Source organism: Dermacentor silvarum, chromosome 6 (assembly GCF_013339745.2).
Source record: "Dermacentor silvarum isolate Dsil-2018 chromosome 6, BIME_Dsil_1.4, whole genome shotgun sequence".
NCBI classification, from domain to species: Eukaryota; Metazoa; Arthropoda; class Arachnida; order Ixodida; family Ixodidae; genus Dermacentor; species Dermacentor silvarum.
This window is the reverse complement of record NC_051159.1, coordinates 32,071,596-32,087,076: the sequence shown is the minus strand read 5'-3', so window position 1 is coordinate 32,087,076 and position 15,481 is coordinate 32,071,596. Positions and strand designations below refer to the sequence as shown.

Sequence of the window (15,481 nt, the reverse complement as noted above, 5' to 3'; positions counted from 1 at the left end):
TCGTTGTATGAGGCCAAAACCCGGCAAAGAGCGTCGGCCTGGTCAGGCGAAAGGTCTGATCCAATCATGTTGCGAAAAATGCTGTCATCGGAACTTGGTGACGGGGAAACTGCAGCTTCCGCAGGTGCAGTTATGGCGACAACCTCGACGTCATAGTCTGTTATTGCGGTGAGGTGGGCAAGCGACATCTTCTGGGGCAACACTTGGGGGGTCAGACCAAAGTTTAGTAGCGGGAGGAACACACAGTTATCAACTAATGTGGCGATGGTATGTGGCACAGTAATATTGCGCGTCAGGCGGACGTCTGTAATCGGAGAGACGATATAGTCACCGTCAGGAACGGGAGGGGTCGATGACAAACACACGTACGTGACGGCTCGCGGTGGTAGGCGAACAAAATCGGTGGGGCTTAAGCGGCTGACGGGCGTATCGCAGGCATCTGATACAAGAGGAAGATCGAGGCAGAGCGTTTCAGAAGAACAATCAATTAAGGCCGAGTGTGCCGAAAGGAAGTCAGGGCCAAGGATAAGGTCATGGGGGCAGTGAGCAAGGACGGCAAAAAGGACAACAGTGTGACGACCGGCAATGCTGACACGGGCGGTGCACATTCCGATCACTTGAACAGCACCACCATCGGCAACACGTATTGTCTGTGTCGTAGACGGCGTCATAATCTTCTGCAGGCGGCGGCGTAAAGGGGCGCTCATAATAGACAAGTGTGCGCCAGTGTCGATGAGGGCGGTCACAGGAACATTGTCGACTTTGACTTCAAGAAGGCTATGGTGAGTGGGGAGCGTCAGTAGAGGATTTGCAGTGGACGATGGCATTGCAGCTTCACCTCCATAAGCTGCACTATCTAGTTTTCCTGCGGCGATCGTCCAGAGAAGGACGGCGAGGAAAAGCGGCGAGGCTGCGGAGAGCGGGATTGGCGGCGTTGCGGCGACGGGGAGCGGGAGAAGCGGCGAACAGGAGCAGTGGCGTCAGATGGAAGAGGCTCGTGGGAGGACGACGAGTAGTAAGTAGGGGAACCAGCGGCTGGACGTCTGAAAGGAGTAGGGTACATGGAGGTCAGGCGAGATACGTAGGTCCAACGGCGACGGCAATAACGAGCAATGTGCCCGGCCTGATGGCAGGAGAAGCAGATGGGCTGATCGTCCGGAGTTCTCCATTCCGCAGGATTGCGGAAGGAGCCGGGAGACGTGTAGGAGCGTCGAGTGGGTCCAGAGGAATAAGGCCGAGCGTCAGGACGAGTCAGTGGGCACGCTGATAGAAGGCCAAGATTAGCAAACTCCTGCCTGACGACAGCTTGGATGAGGGATACCGATGGCTGCGATGGGTCACTGGCGTGGGTTGTAAACACAGGGGGTTGAATAGGTGCAGGACAGGCGGCTTCAATCTCGCGACGAACAATGCGAGTAACGTGGTCACAGGTGGGCGGCAGGCGAACGGCATCACACGATGAAGTTGCAGCCGTATTGGGCAGCCGGGTGAATTTCTGGGTAATACGGCGGCTCTTCGCGTGTTCAAACCGCCGGCACTCTTTGATGATTGTGTCGACGGTATCAACGTTGGTATAGACGAGCAGGTTAAAAGCATCGTCGGCGATACCTTTGAGCACATGAGAAACCCTCTCGGACTCAGACATGTGCTCGTCAACCTGGCGGCAAAGAGCAATAACGTCCTGAATGTACGAGACGTATGACTCGGAGGATGTTTGTGCACGAGTTGCAAGTTCATTCCGCGCAGCAAGCTGCCGACCAGTGCTGTCACCGAAAAGGTCACGGATCTTCTCTTTGAAAGAGTCCCAGCTGGTAATTTCCGCCTCGTGCGTCTCGAACCACACCCGCGGTGGGCCATCGAGGTAAAAAAGCACGTTGGCGAGCATAAGGGTCGGGTCCCACCTGTAGCCGGCGCTGATCCGTTCGTAAAGGTTGATCCATTTGTCGACGTCAACCCCATCCTGGCCGGAAAATACGCCAGGATCACGAGCAGGAGGTAGAACGATGTGGGTCGGAGCGACGGGAGGGGCAGGGGGTGAAGACGATGTGCCCGCACCGACTGACATGGTCGCAAGCGTGATGAGGCGGCCGTTGCGAAGCTCCGTGATCGAAACAGGGAACTACCCAGCACTTCCACCAAAAAGTCGGTGCGGGCACATCGTCTTCACCCCCTGCCCCTCCCGTCGCTCCGACCTACATCGTTCTACCTCCTGCTCGTGATCCTGGCGTATTTTCCGGCCAGGATGGGGTTGACGTCGACAAATGGCTCAACCTTTACGAACGGATCAGCGCCGGCTACAGGTGGGACCCGACCCTTATGCTCGCCAAAGTGCTTTTTTACCTCGATGGCCCACCGCGGGTGTGGTTCGAGACGCACGAGGCGGAAATTACCAGCTGGGACTCTTTCAAAGAGAAGATCCGTGACTGTATCAGCCGGGCCACGTTCAATGAAACCCACACATATGTCAGGACAGTAGTGAACGCCTGTGTTTATTGTTGTCAGTCTTTTATACCAAAGCAAGGGAAAGGGGGAGGGGTTTAGTAGATAGTAAAGAAAGGCACGTGTAGTTCAACAAAGATAGGAAGCGCTCTTGGGCCTGATACGATACAGTGACCTTTTCGGTGACAGCACTGGTCGGCAGCTTGCTGCGCGGAATGAACTTGCAACTCGTGCACAAACATCCTCCGAGTCATACGTCTCGTACATTCAGGACGTTATTGCTCTTTGCCGCCAGGTTGACGAGCACATGTCTGAGTCCGAGAGGGTTTCTCATGTGCTCAAAGGTATCGCCGACGATGCTTTTAACCTGCTCGTCTATACCAACGTTGATACCGTCGACACAATATCTTCAAGAACAATCCTAAATACGTGCTTTCCAAACCGATGCTCCAGCGAGGGTTGCCTCTGAATGGCAGAAACATATTTTGGAGATTGTGCTTTTGCTGACTGCATGAGCCGGAAATGATTGCGGAGGCGGAAAAGCATAGTACTGGGTCACTCAAGATAAAACTACGTCAGTTTTGAAGTGAGATACTTGTTTGAAAATATTGCGAATTTATGTCACAAAGGTGTGACTAGGAAGTTTTCTGCGGCATCTCAGCAACGCCCTCCAGCTTATAAAGTGACAAAACGAAACCTTGTCGTATACTGTCGGAATTACGATGCAGAAATGAAGGTTGGCACGGCATACACGGGAAAAAAACGGTAATGCTCATTCCCCCTCTCCTCTTCAACTTTCTGTGACTTTATCCCTTGAAAATGTTCTTCTCGGTATGTCCCTGGACGGCGCCGGGATTTTCTTGCCAGATTTCAAAGTCGCAGGCGCAATGATATATCGATTGTGACGAAACTACTTCATTGCCAAGCTTAGCAGAGCGACTGAAGATAGTTGCTTTCAGCCACACCACTCAGTGTATAAATAGTCATTTGAGACTGCAGTTTGTATTTGTCAGTTTTTATGCAACCAAACAACACCCAGAAGCACAGTGGCTTGGTTAATTATCGGTATCATTACCGTGATATTAGTCACGCAAATATGCACATACACTTTGTTGCATTATACAGTTCGTCTAGCGTCAGCTGCGTTTACTATATCACTCAGGTCCTTTGATATCGCTATGGCTATTTCCGTTGCGAGAACCTCCAGGTTCTTGAGCCTTTCGTTGGACACTCTGTTTCGCAGGGACGTCTTCAGCCAGGCTAGGCACGAGAATGTACCATCGACCAAAAAGGTTTACGGACCAAGAGTTCTGCCAAAAAGCTGTATATCTCCGCAGCCTCAAAACGCAGCATGATATTCCCATTTCCAGCCTCTACTGGTATAAGCGAACATTGTGATGTACGGTTTTACAGGCTACTATTAAAGGCTGCTCGAATATTTAGGGTTTTCTGAGATCCCGTGGTCTGTAAACTTTTTTACATAAGTGCGGCTCCCGAGCCGCACTTCACGCAGGAATTGTCAATGACACAAAGTTTGTAACACTCGTTGAACGCTGTTTTAAATTTACTCAAAAAAATTCAGCAGATAGCATTGTCGTCATTTCGGAGCTTTATTTTTCATATCGTGCCAAAACTTTGGGAATAAGCTTCATCTCGAGTGAACCACTTCATTGCGAGTATGCTCCACTTAGTTCCTACTTTCGAGATTGAGTTGTTTCATGCGCACCTCGTTACAGATATAGAGGTGATAGGATAAAATTTATTGGAAGCGCCCGCCACTCGCCGCCTCCCCCTAGCATCATTCCAGGCTATGTCAGAAGCCGCGTCGAGATATGCTGCTACATATGAATATCTGTAGAGTATACCTTTTGGCATCAATATTTATAATACGCCTCAGAAGCATGTGCAGAAGCAAATGCTGGAAATAAGACATCTCCTTAATCAACGTCGCGCAAATAATTATATACGGTTCAAAGAGGCACAATGGTTTAGGTAACCACCGATGACGTACTGAATTTAGTTATCGGGCAAACGAATTCACTCCACTTTATCAGGTCATTCGCTATGAGTACGTGCACGTATACAGAAAACAAAATGAGGCCGTTTCGTTCCAATTTTATTTCTTTAAACGGCCTTTCATGAAGTACTCTAAATGCCCATAAAGTGCCTTCCGCGGAGATTGCAATGTTGTAATAAATGCGAGACAAACTACACTCAGCAATCTATTTTCAATTGTTCATTTAATCTAGAACGCGCTCCTAACTAGCGAATCAGTCAGTTTTACAAGCATCAGTCAATAAGGATCGGTGAGTCCCCGCATATTTTGTCCCAACAAATAACACAGAAGTACTGATTCTGCAATGTTAGTAACGTATTCTAAGCAATCCAGCGTCTAGGCTCTCCACACGCTAGCGTGGGCAACATGGTGCTCACGCGCGGTTACTGGACATTCGGGAAGGAGGTGTACCGACTTCCGGGTTAAGTTCTTAGGTGATGTGCACTTATTCTATGATTGGTAACGCTTGGTAGACTCATATCGGGAGTCGTATCGGGGGTTGGGCGGCCCGGTGCAGCCCACTGCGCGGGATGGCTCGCTGGCTATGGGCTTGTGCCGTGTTTCGCCTTACTGTGCAGGTTGTCTTGTTCACTAACCTCGCGCTGCGCTTCTGAATGGTGATGAACTTTCCTAAAATTTCCTAAAAGCAGGCGCCCGGGCGGCCGATTGCTGGCATGTCTTCCATGGCTAGATCCGTCTGCAGCCTACAACATTCTCCACCTCCTTTTCATCTGGAAGCCTTAACAGACAGTTCATATTTACACGCCAAGGTCTGCAGCTCCTATCACTCTCTTTCTTGGTGACTGAGGAGATCAAATGTGCCGGGTATGCTTGCCTGGTTCTTGACAATGCGGAGCATCGCCCTGGAAGCCGCAGTCCGGAATGTCTAACGGCGGGCCGTTTCGATTCCCGGGCCAGTGAATCTCGACTCCGGGAATGTAGTCGAACTCTTGTTTCGTTCCAAGAAAGGTGGCCACAGGCTGAAACGAATAGAAATAAATACACGGTAACACAAGCACGCGCGGAAACGTTTTGGTGTGTCATTGAAATACAGTTATAACAAACGGCAAGCCCTTGATCCATATATCCACTTTCGGGTATACGGCGTTGTCAAGAAATCACTAGATAGACACAGGGGCGTTCCGAGAACTAGAGGCCAAGCTGAACAATCCTAAGGGATATCGATATCTCTTTATGTCGCACCCTTGTAACAAGGGATAATTTAGTACAGATTTAGAGTGAATTCAGTTCACCGTTAGTGTCATTGCGGGCTAGCTCAACACGTACCACATAAAATGTTTGGGGAGATGATAACGACAGTGACAAATGGCGTGAAGGCAAAAGAAGCGTCAGCCTGGAGCCCTCAGCTTTTATCATGTAGGCTTCAGGCTGAGGCTTCCATTGTTTGCGACTAAAACAGAAATGTTGAGCAACACTAGTCTATAGAACGCCTCACAATCACTGTACAAAGCAATATTCAGGAGTCTGCAGGAGTGTACTAAATTGGGCAGGTTGGTTCACGATGAAGGGGCTAAAAGCAGCGCGTTAGACAGGATGAAAGCAGAAACGACGTACGCAGCGCTGACTGACAACTCCTTATTGCATTTCAGTTGCAATATATAGGAAACCATAGCGCAGACGAGGACGGCAGAAAACAAGGTGGGGTGATGAAGTTAGGAAATTTGCAGGCACTAGTTGGAATCATATAGCGCAAGACAGGGGTAAGTGGAGATCAAAGGGAGAGGCCTTCGTCCTGCAGTGGACATGGATAGGCTGATGATGATGATGCGCAGAAAGGTGCAAAAAGTATATATGACATCGAATTATGGGGTTTTACGTGCCCAAACCACGATTTGATTATGAGGCATGCTGTCGTGGGGGACTCCGGAATAATTGGGACCACCTGGGGTTCTTTAACGTGCCCTTAAATCTATGTACACAGATGTTTTGGCATTTCGTCCCCATCGAAATGCGGCCGCCATGACCGGCATTTGATCCCGTGACCTCGTGCTTAGCAGCCTAACACCATAGCCACTAAGCAACCATGGCGGGTAAACAGGGTGTTCATTTTTAAGTTTTACGGAACTTTTAGAAACCGCCTGGGGCAGGTAGAATAATGCTAGAATAATGCAGGAGCGTCCATATTTCAAGAAAAAGTTTGAAGCCGCAGTGTCGGCAGTGATCTGGCAGGTGACGTGCGACTAAGCACCTGCGCCCCTTTACATGCGCAGTTAATAAAAGATAGCTGTCTTTTATTTTACAGAGAACGTTTATTAACTGCACATGTAAATACCAGTCGTATATAAGATACCATTGTCATGCGGGCGCTGCTACATAGGGTAAACTGGCGGATGTATTAATATTCGCTTACGAGAACCCACATACTCGTTCAGGGCCTCAGTCGCAAGTCACCCGGCAGATCACTGCAGAAACTGTGGCTGGACACCTTATCTCGAAAAATGTACGCTCCTGGGACGCTACCCAGAGCAACGTGCCCGGGAAATACGTGAAGCTTTTCGAATACACGAACGTGGTGATTCATGTGAAAGCGTGCCCTCTGTATCATTATATTTGAGCGAAATGCGCTACTTATCAACTGTATGATACGCTGCAGACAACAATGGCTTGTGATATATACATTTTTGTACCTTTGTCCGCATAAGGATTCCCATACATTGCAACCGAACATGCAATAAAGAGTGGTTGTCAGTCAGCGCTGTGAACGTCGTCTCTGTTTTCGTCCTGTCCTTCACACTGTTTTTACCCCCCTTCTTCAGGAGTCTGCACTAATCTTAAAACCACTTGTTTTGTGATTTGAAATGTTACAAGTGTTCCCGTTATATCCGTAAGTAAGGCCTCCATTTATCTTCCGTTCACCTTAGATGCACTGCTCTTGTTACGATGGCTCGCGATGATTGGCCATATTAATGCGATTGCAATTAGTTGCATTCTTTACGGTAAAATTAGAATTCATCGCGAATACCTTTTTTAACTATAGCGCAGTTTGGTGTTTGAAGTATTGCCTGAAATCAGGAACATGTAGTGTCCTTACTCATTAATTCATTCACATTGCCATTAGGTCGAAGTAACACTTTCATTCTCCGCCGCCGCGTTGATACTCGCTGCGGCGAAGCGCAACTCGCTCGAGGAGTCACTAACTTCGCCATTCTGACAACGTTAATAAAAGGAGTGGTGGCCGAGCGCCGTCCAGGTGTCAATCGGTCGCAAGTATTTAGCATGAAATTCGAAGGACCGCGTTCATTTAGATTCAACTAGCATCGAAAATGTGGGCAGCGGCAAAAGTGCAAGATTAGGAACTGCTCTTTAAGGACGAATGAATCCTTCGAAGGAACGCTTACTAAGCAATAGGATGGAAAGGTGGACTAACTTGTATTGCATTGCAGTAACGAAACTTAGAGCGCAGCAAAAGACGACAACCGAAGAGCGCTTGTGTTGTGTGTTCGTTCCTTCGTCTTTCGTCTTTTGCTGCGCTCCAAGTATCGCTACTGTAGGGCTCACTACGTCTAAAAGCACTCTTCGTAGTAAAGCGGTTCGAATCTGCAACTCGCCATGGGTCGGGTTCGTGCGTACTTAATACCAGAAGCACCAATTTTGTGCCAAAAGTTATCGAACGACACTTATAGCAGTAATTTCAGTAAACTTGATACTATATAAAAAATGAAGGACACAACAAAAGACAGATTAAGTTCTTTACATTTATTGTTTGGGCATACTCGGGTCACGAAGCCATGACGATGCATTACGAGCTTACAAAGTACATCTGACAAGCGTTGATGCCCACGAATTTCTGCGGCGAGAGTTAAGTATACTCACCATCATTATTCCTGTTTCTGGGTCGAGGTCATTGAGAGTGTAATCCGCTTCTCGATCACCGTTCTCATTAATAGCAATGTCGCCGGTGAGTCCTAGGCCAAGACAGCATAGTTACAAGAACCCAAAAAATGCGTTAGCGTTCGTGTCAAAAAGTTATGTGGCATGCATACAAAATATAACTTGAACGTTAAACCAGATTTCTATCCTGCGCATAAGTAGGAATAGTTTTGTACGTAAGCGTGTGATGACTTGTGTCCTGTGTACCCCTTCCACCGTATCTAAAACAAATTTGCACGTTTCCTCTTAAGGTCACGTGTCTATTACACATTTAATTATTGGAGAGCTGAAAAGCTTCCGTACCTAGCTTTCTTTTTTTCTTGTAAGGATGCATGTTTCTATTTATTGTGCAGGTAACACTGCAGTGCACAGAATCTATTTTTAAATAATATTCTTGTTGTGTATTCAGCTATTTTCAGTTGCGCTACACCACGCCAGCAGTGCTCTCAATGTACCTGCTGCCGTGTCTGACCACCTGTGGTTTCCGCTGCTGAGCGTAAGGTTCAGGGTTCGATTCCATGCCACGGCAGCCGCGTTCCTATGGGGCCGCGACACCACTATATCTATGCTCTTAGATATCCTAGGAACTCCACGTGATCGTAATTGACCTAGAAGCCCTCCACTGCTTCTCCTCAGAACAATAGCGTAATAGCCCTATAGAATATATGCATATGTTATGGATTGTTACCGTACACAAGTTTATGATTGCAGGCATTCATTTGGTCTTTGAAGGGACAGCACATCTAGAGTGCTGCCACATTGTACGAGAATTCATATAGCTCACTAATTTGCTGCTGCTAATAGACGCTATAGGACATTATAGTAATTGATGGGCAGCTTTACGTTCCGAAGTGGGCTCAGTGCAGGCTATTAGGTACGCTCGCTGTGGTGCACTGGGCATCCAGTAAAGGTCAAGCTAAGTGGGACTACCCACTCGATTATGTGCGCCTTTTCATTTGCACTGCAGGAGTGTCAAGCCCAACCGTTAGCGTTAAACCTTAGAGACGCGAGAATGCGCCAAGTCGTGATGCTTGGGCGAAAAAACGAAAAAAAAAAACGAGAAAAAGTAGAAAATAAAAAAACTACATATACCATGCGCTGTAGCGATTGGTTCAAGCAAAGCTTCCATTGTTATTTCCAAAGGAACGCTCTCTTGCATAACGAGAGATCACACGAATCAGTTGGACACATTTTCACTTCGAGCCGCCTCGCTCAATAAAATTGTTCCGCTCGATCATGCAGATGCCACACGTGACGATGGACCGACAGCGCCGGCTTGGAGATGGCTGCATGGCGACGAAGAAAAGACAAGGATATAATGACGGCGACGTCATTGCGGCATTGGAATCGCTACGACAGAATGACGACAACGACGTCGGCTCTGTGAAGACGACGCTATGACGTCAATGGGCGTGACGACGAAGGAATCACGGGGACGCACTTATGACGACAATATGACGGTGACAGTATGATGATGACGGCTGGAATATGGCAGAGTCATGACGATGGTATGACACACCGTGACAGCGGCAGAGTGAAGACAGTGGAAGAATGACGGTGACATGACAACGAAGGAATAATAAAAATGTCTTGAAGGCGGTGAAATTACGGCAGAATGACGGCAACGGCATAGTATCGCAGCAGCCAGCAGACAGCGGCCAGTAGTACAGCAGCAGTAGCAGGAAATTCGAAGACTCGAAGAAAGCTTCGCTTCAAAAAAAAAAAAAAAGAAAAGAAAAGAAAAGCTTTGAGATAGGGTACCGTTGCTATAAATGCTGGCGACCGTTTCTACAGATAGTCCTGTTTTTTTCAGGCCCTTGATAAACATTAGGTTTACCTAATGAAATATCTGCCAGCCTCAGAGATGCAGTTCAGTTTTTGAATTTTTGAAAAGCAGAACGTATTGTATAATGGCTCGCGCTGTTTTGTCTACGTAAGCAGCGAGTGGACGAGTTAATTCAATATAAAATAGTTGGGTTAATTTAATTATTAAGTCACGGTTAATAATAGATGAACTTATTAATTTTTTCTTGCAACAGGCCTTCTAAAGGCCATGCCTTTACAAAAATGGTTATGGTAAGTTCAGGCACATAGGAAGTGCACGATAATCCGATTTTGTTTCAATCAGCTGACCATACCATCTTTATACCAGCAGCCATATTTCTCGGAATGCTGCAAGAAAACTTTTAAGTATTCACGCATAATTTCAACACAACATTCAAAGAGTTTAGTATAGGCTATCAGACCGTTTAAACGTGCAGCATAATAATTGCATTACTAAATTGTTCGACCGTAAAATGACCTAACTGTGTTTGTGGGCATCAGGTGAAATTACCTCATCCTATATATTAACTTTATTCGCTGTAGTCGTAATTTTGTTCAGGATTACACAGTACCGCTAATTAAGTCACAAGAAACACACTGAGTTTAAGCGGTGAGGCGTTTCTAAAAAGTCATCCATGTGATTTTAGTCTGCAAAGCAATATAAAGTTGATTCGTTTACCTAGGTCCTTGGCTTGGAATCTTCTAGTTCTATCATCTGGGAGAAAAAAAATATTTTTCCTGTTTTAAAATGCCATGTTCTTGCAGTCCAATAATGCAGTACTTGTTTTAGAAGTGACAAAATTAGTTTCAAGCCATGCACACAGCGGATAACTGAAAGCTATTCGCTCGTAGTTTGCGTCGCGTTTCGCTCATTAACAAATGTTCATAGTTTAACTCAGCGCATACTCAGGTTATGCTGAAATTTCGCACGCATTTGAGAGTAATATACACTGCATTACATTTTCTTCAATTTAATGCACGGCTGCGTTTAATGCACAGGTATTATTGCACGGGTATTGCGTTTGCATGCGATATTATGGGTGGCATGCTGCATGCGTTCGGCAGGTGCAAAACGGATTTAGGTTATGAGTATCTTGAGCTCAAGTGTGTGACATGTCCCCACACGTTACTACGGTGCTCATTACCAGAATGCTTGTTAGCACAGAAACTACTTAGTGCATCTAACGAATTTTTGTGCCGTATCCCAAACCTAGTGAAGCTGGAGTCGCTGTGCATTTTTTAAAAAGAATACTTTATTTTAACACCTTCATTGCCTGCTTACTGACGGCATAAGACTGCAGTGCATTACGGTTTGGAACCTTTCTCCACCGTTTTTACTTCATGCACTCGCAATAGTCACTGCCTGTTTGTATCCCTTGCCTGTATTTTTTATTTGGTCTGCATACCAATAATCACTGACCTGCCTTGAAGGTAGTGTTCCACAGTCTTCGTGCCAATGATCTGCCGTCTCTGGGATCTGCGCCGTCGGCTAAAGTTTCGTTCAGAGACCATGCATACATAATGACACTGTCGTAGAAAGCCGCCACAACAGGATTAATCTGAAACGGAAAAGTACGAAGCTGACATTGTTCCATGGCCCTTGGGCTTGAAGCAAGCAAGTGCAGTCGCGTGCAACATGAGCTGAAACATGGTGCACTCGTTCAAAACGGTCCCAAGACTGCGCGGCGGCACTGACGAACGAAAAATCATGTGTAATGAATAGCAGTAATTGCAACGATGTTTATAGTTCTCCAATGATTAGTAGTTCGGCGCCTAGTGCAATCTCGGGTCTCTTTTTAACACGGGCACCGTGTTGCAGCTCATATTGCGAGCGACCGTACATGCGAAATATGAGCAGTGGCGAAAACTGAGTGCCAAAGAGTTCCATTAAAATATGCGCAGTCTCCATCCTAGTTATATTGGAAGGACTCAACCACAGAAATGGTCATGGATCAGTGTTTAAATAAAATTAAACAAATCTATTTAGTTCTGCTAACTACTAGCACATTACAGCCGTAGCACTTACAATTTTATCTTCTCGAATGTGCTCGTCATTGTGCTTCACTCATCACTGGCGTGTAAGTAGTTTTATGAGCGAAATCGTAGACTGCACTATATAAGCGTTTTACAGGAGAAGAAATACAGTCTACTGAGGTGTTTACACGAATTGTCGGAGCATGTTCTGCTGAGTTCATTTTTGTTGCTTTACAATGGTACTCTAACGCCTTATCATGTTATTCAGTGGGGGAATGCTACAATGTGGAAATATCTCTGAATTATTCCGTCTAATGATAAGCTGGGACGCAGGGTTATTCACAGTAATATATGTGGGCTGTTCACGATATCAAAAGGGCGAAAATACCAATACACGTATGCTACTCAAGAAATGCGACACCAATAATCAGGGGCCGATTGTCGAAAGCTTCTAGGTTGTCGTGACTCTGCACCATTCACCGACCGCATGTGATAATTAACGAGCAGACTTCGCAATTTCTTCACCTCTGAACGGATTTTCCGCGGCAGCAGCACGCTCTCACAACGGGCGCTGCCAATTTCTGAACAACACTTTCGTACTTGCGATGCTCACAAGGTCGCATTCGTGGGTTACAGTGTTGCCTGCAGAGGCATACGAAATAAGTGCACGGCAGACTGGGCAATGAGAGTCTCTGGCAAGCAAAGCCCCACAGTAATTGCGAAGCTCAGCAGGTGCGCGCTAGTGCAGTCGTTGGCTCGTCCGGCAACCATGAACACGAAAGCAGGTACGTGACTTGCATACCCAGTGGAGGGGGTGGACCAGACTTTGTTTCAAGAGGTAGCTTTAACCTCGGGGCCAACTCCGATGCCGCCTATTCAAATACATGTAAAACGCAGAAATGTCTTGATGAGGAAACAGGGAACCGATTTGAATGAAATATGTTACATTTAGAAGACATGTCAAATTCTAGTGACTGTAGTAGGGAGAATTTTGATTGGAGCCCTTGATTTTCTTATAATCGACAAAAATTGGGAAGTTTCAAAAATAATATATAGAAGCTCGAAGCGTACAAATTTGTAACTCTGCACCAAAAACAGATATCACAATTCTGTCGACTGCGTCCGGTAGGGTATTTAAAGTGGAAAAATAAAACTGATACATTACACATTGCTCTCGAACGCATCCCGAATATGGGAATGAGACGTTTGCAAAAACCCTGTAAACAATGCAACAAATTCACTTAAAATGGGAATCAATATGTCAAACTTGTCCGTTTTAGAAGTACTATTAGGTGTAGTTAACAGTATTGTGATATCGCTTTCTGCTTGCTTAGAACAAGTATTCAAGCTCTTAGGCTGGAAAGGCTTAGGAGTGAGGACCAATGGCGAATATCTCAGCAACCGTTGGTTTGCAAATGATATTATCCTATTCAGCAAAAATGGGGACAAATTACAACAAATGATTGAGGACCTTAACCGAAAAGTGTAACAGTGGGGTTGAAGATTATTACGCAGAAGACAAAGATAATGTTCAATAGCCAGGCAAGGGAACCAAAATTCAGGATCATTAGTCAGCCTCTAGAGTCGGTAATGGAGTGCGTTTATCTAGGTCAATTACTCACAGGCGACCATGACCATGAGAAGGAAATTTACAGAAGAATAAAATTGGGTTAGTATGCATATGGCAAGCATTGCCAAATCCTGACTGGGAGCTTACCACTGTCGTTGAAAAGAAAAGTATAATCATTGTATTCTACCGGTGCTAGCTAACATATGAGGCACAACCTCGGAGGTTGACAAAGAAGCTCGAGAACATGTTAAGAACCGAACAAGGAGTGATGGAACGAAAAAAAATGTCACAGTTTCGCCCTAAGGGTGAAGCAATGAATGCGATAGCAACACAGCAATGTCATACGAAGTAAGGTGAGCGGCTTTGGTAGCAATATGAATTGTAGTAAACATGGGCTGATTAAGTAAGCAGGTGTGCTGCGGCGTAAGTAGACCGACATGAAGAGAGACTCGATGACCACGAGAAGGAGCGTGTGAAACGGTGGTGTTGATGAGAAGCGCTTACCGTGGGCCGCGCGTGCGAAGGGACACACCTGTAGCGCTGCACTGCCGATCCGGGCAGCATTGCATGTGTAGCGTGCGTTGGAAAATGTGGCCCGACTATTACTAACTGAATGAACAAGCGTGGTGTGAGCGCGCACAAACAAACATGAATAGATCACACTGAATGACTGCAGACAACGACTGTCAAAACGCTGGCAGCGAGCGCATACGCCGCAGCGGGCCAAGGTACGTGCGGTCTATCGCTTCAACGGAAACTGAGCGGCGAATACACGGCGCATAAAGGTCAGAGCCGTGTGGAGATAAGAGACGGTGCGGGCGAGCGACGAGCGCGGTTGTTGGCAGAGTAGAAGTGCGCCCCCCCCCCCCCCCCCCCGCTCCCTCCGGCGCTGGCTTCCGGCTTCCTTGCTTGCGCGTGGGAGATTGAGTGCGTTCGCTCTCCGTGATAGCGCGCGTCCCCGCACGCTTCCGCTCGGGCATACGGCGCGCGGCGAAGATTTTATCTATAGGGAACCTCACGGCGACGGCGACGACGACGGCGACGGCGACGCCGACGGCCAGAAATCCGGTTTAAGTGTCCATATAATTGCTATCGCAATAAAATGTTAGGCTTAACGTTAAGAGACAGGAAGAGAGCGGTGTGGACCACAGAACAAACGGGGATAGCCGACATTCTAGTTGACGTTAAGCGGAAGAAATGGAGCTGGGCAGGCCATGTCATGCGTAGGATGGATAACCGGTAGACCATTAGAGTTACAGAATGGGTACCAAGAGAAGGGAAGTGCAGTCGAGGACGGCAGAAAACTAAGTGGGGTGATGACGTTAGGAAATTTGCAGGCGCAAGGTAAAATAAGCTAGCCCAAGACAGGGGTAATTGGGGATCGCAGGGAGAGGCCTTCGTTCTGCAGTTGACGTAAATATAGGCTGATGATGATGATGATATCGGTCACAGTGCTGAGTTACAGAGTTGCAAACTTCATAATTTCGTTTGGAATATTTGGCACAATTTTCAACAATTTTTATAAAACAATTGGCTACCTCAATCAAAATTTGGCTTCCATTAGTCATTAGATTTTAACTTTTTTATTTTGTACGCAATAAGCTTCATCAAATTCGGTGCAGTGGTAGCCGAGAAAGCGATTAGTAAGTTACCGTGTATTTAGACAGGATTCCCCGAGCTAAAGCTTCCTATTAATATCGACGCTTTCTTGCTTCTTTTGGCATTCG

The 15,481-nt window shown here is 46.6% G+C and overlaps 1 protein-coding gene across 1 annotated transcript in view; it reads right to left on the bottom strand.

Annotated features, from left to right (window-relative positions):
* LOC119455386 (atrial natriuretic peptide receptor 1) overlaps positions 1–15,481 on the bottom strand; it is a 177,511-nt gene that overhangs the window by 121,110 nt on the left and 40,920 nt on the right. The window contains exon 4 of the mRNA XM_049668976.1: positions 5,331–5,475. Coding sequence (XP_049524933.1) covers positions 5,331–5,475 — 145 coding nt within the window. The remainder of the gene's footprint in view (positions 1–5,330; positions 5,476–15,481) is intronic.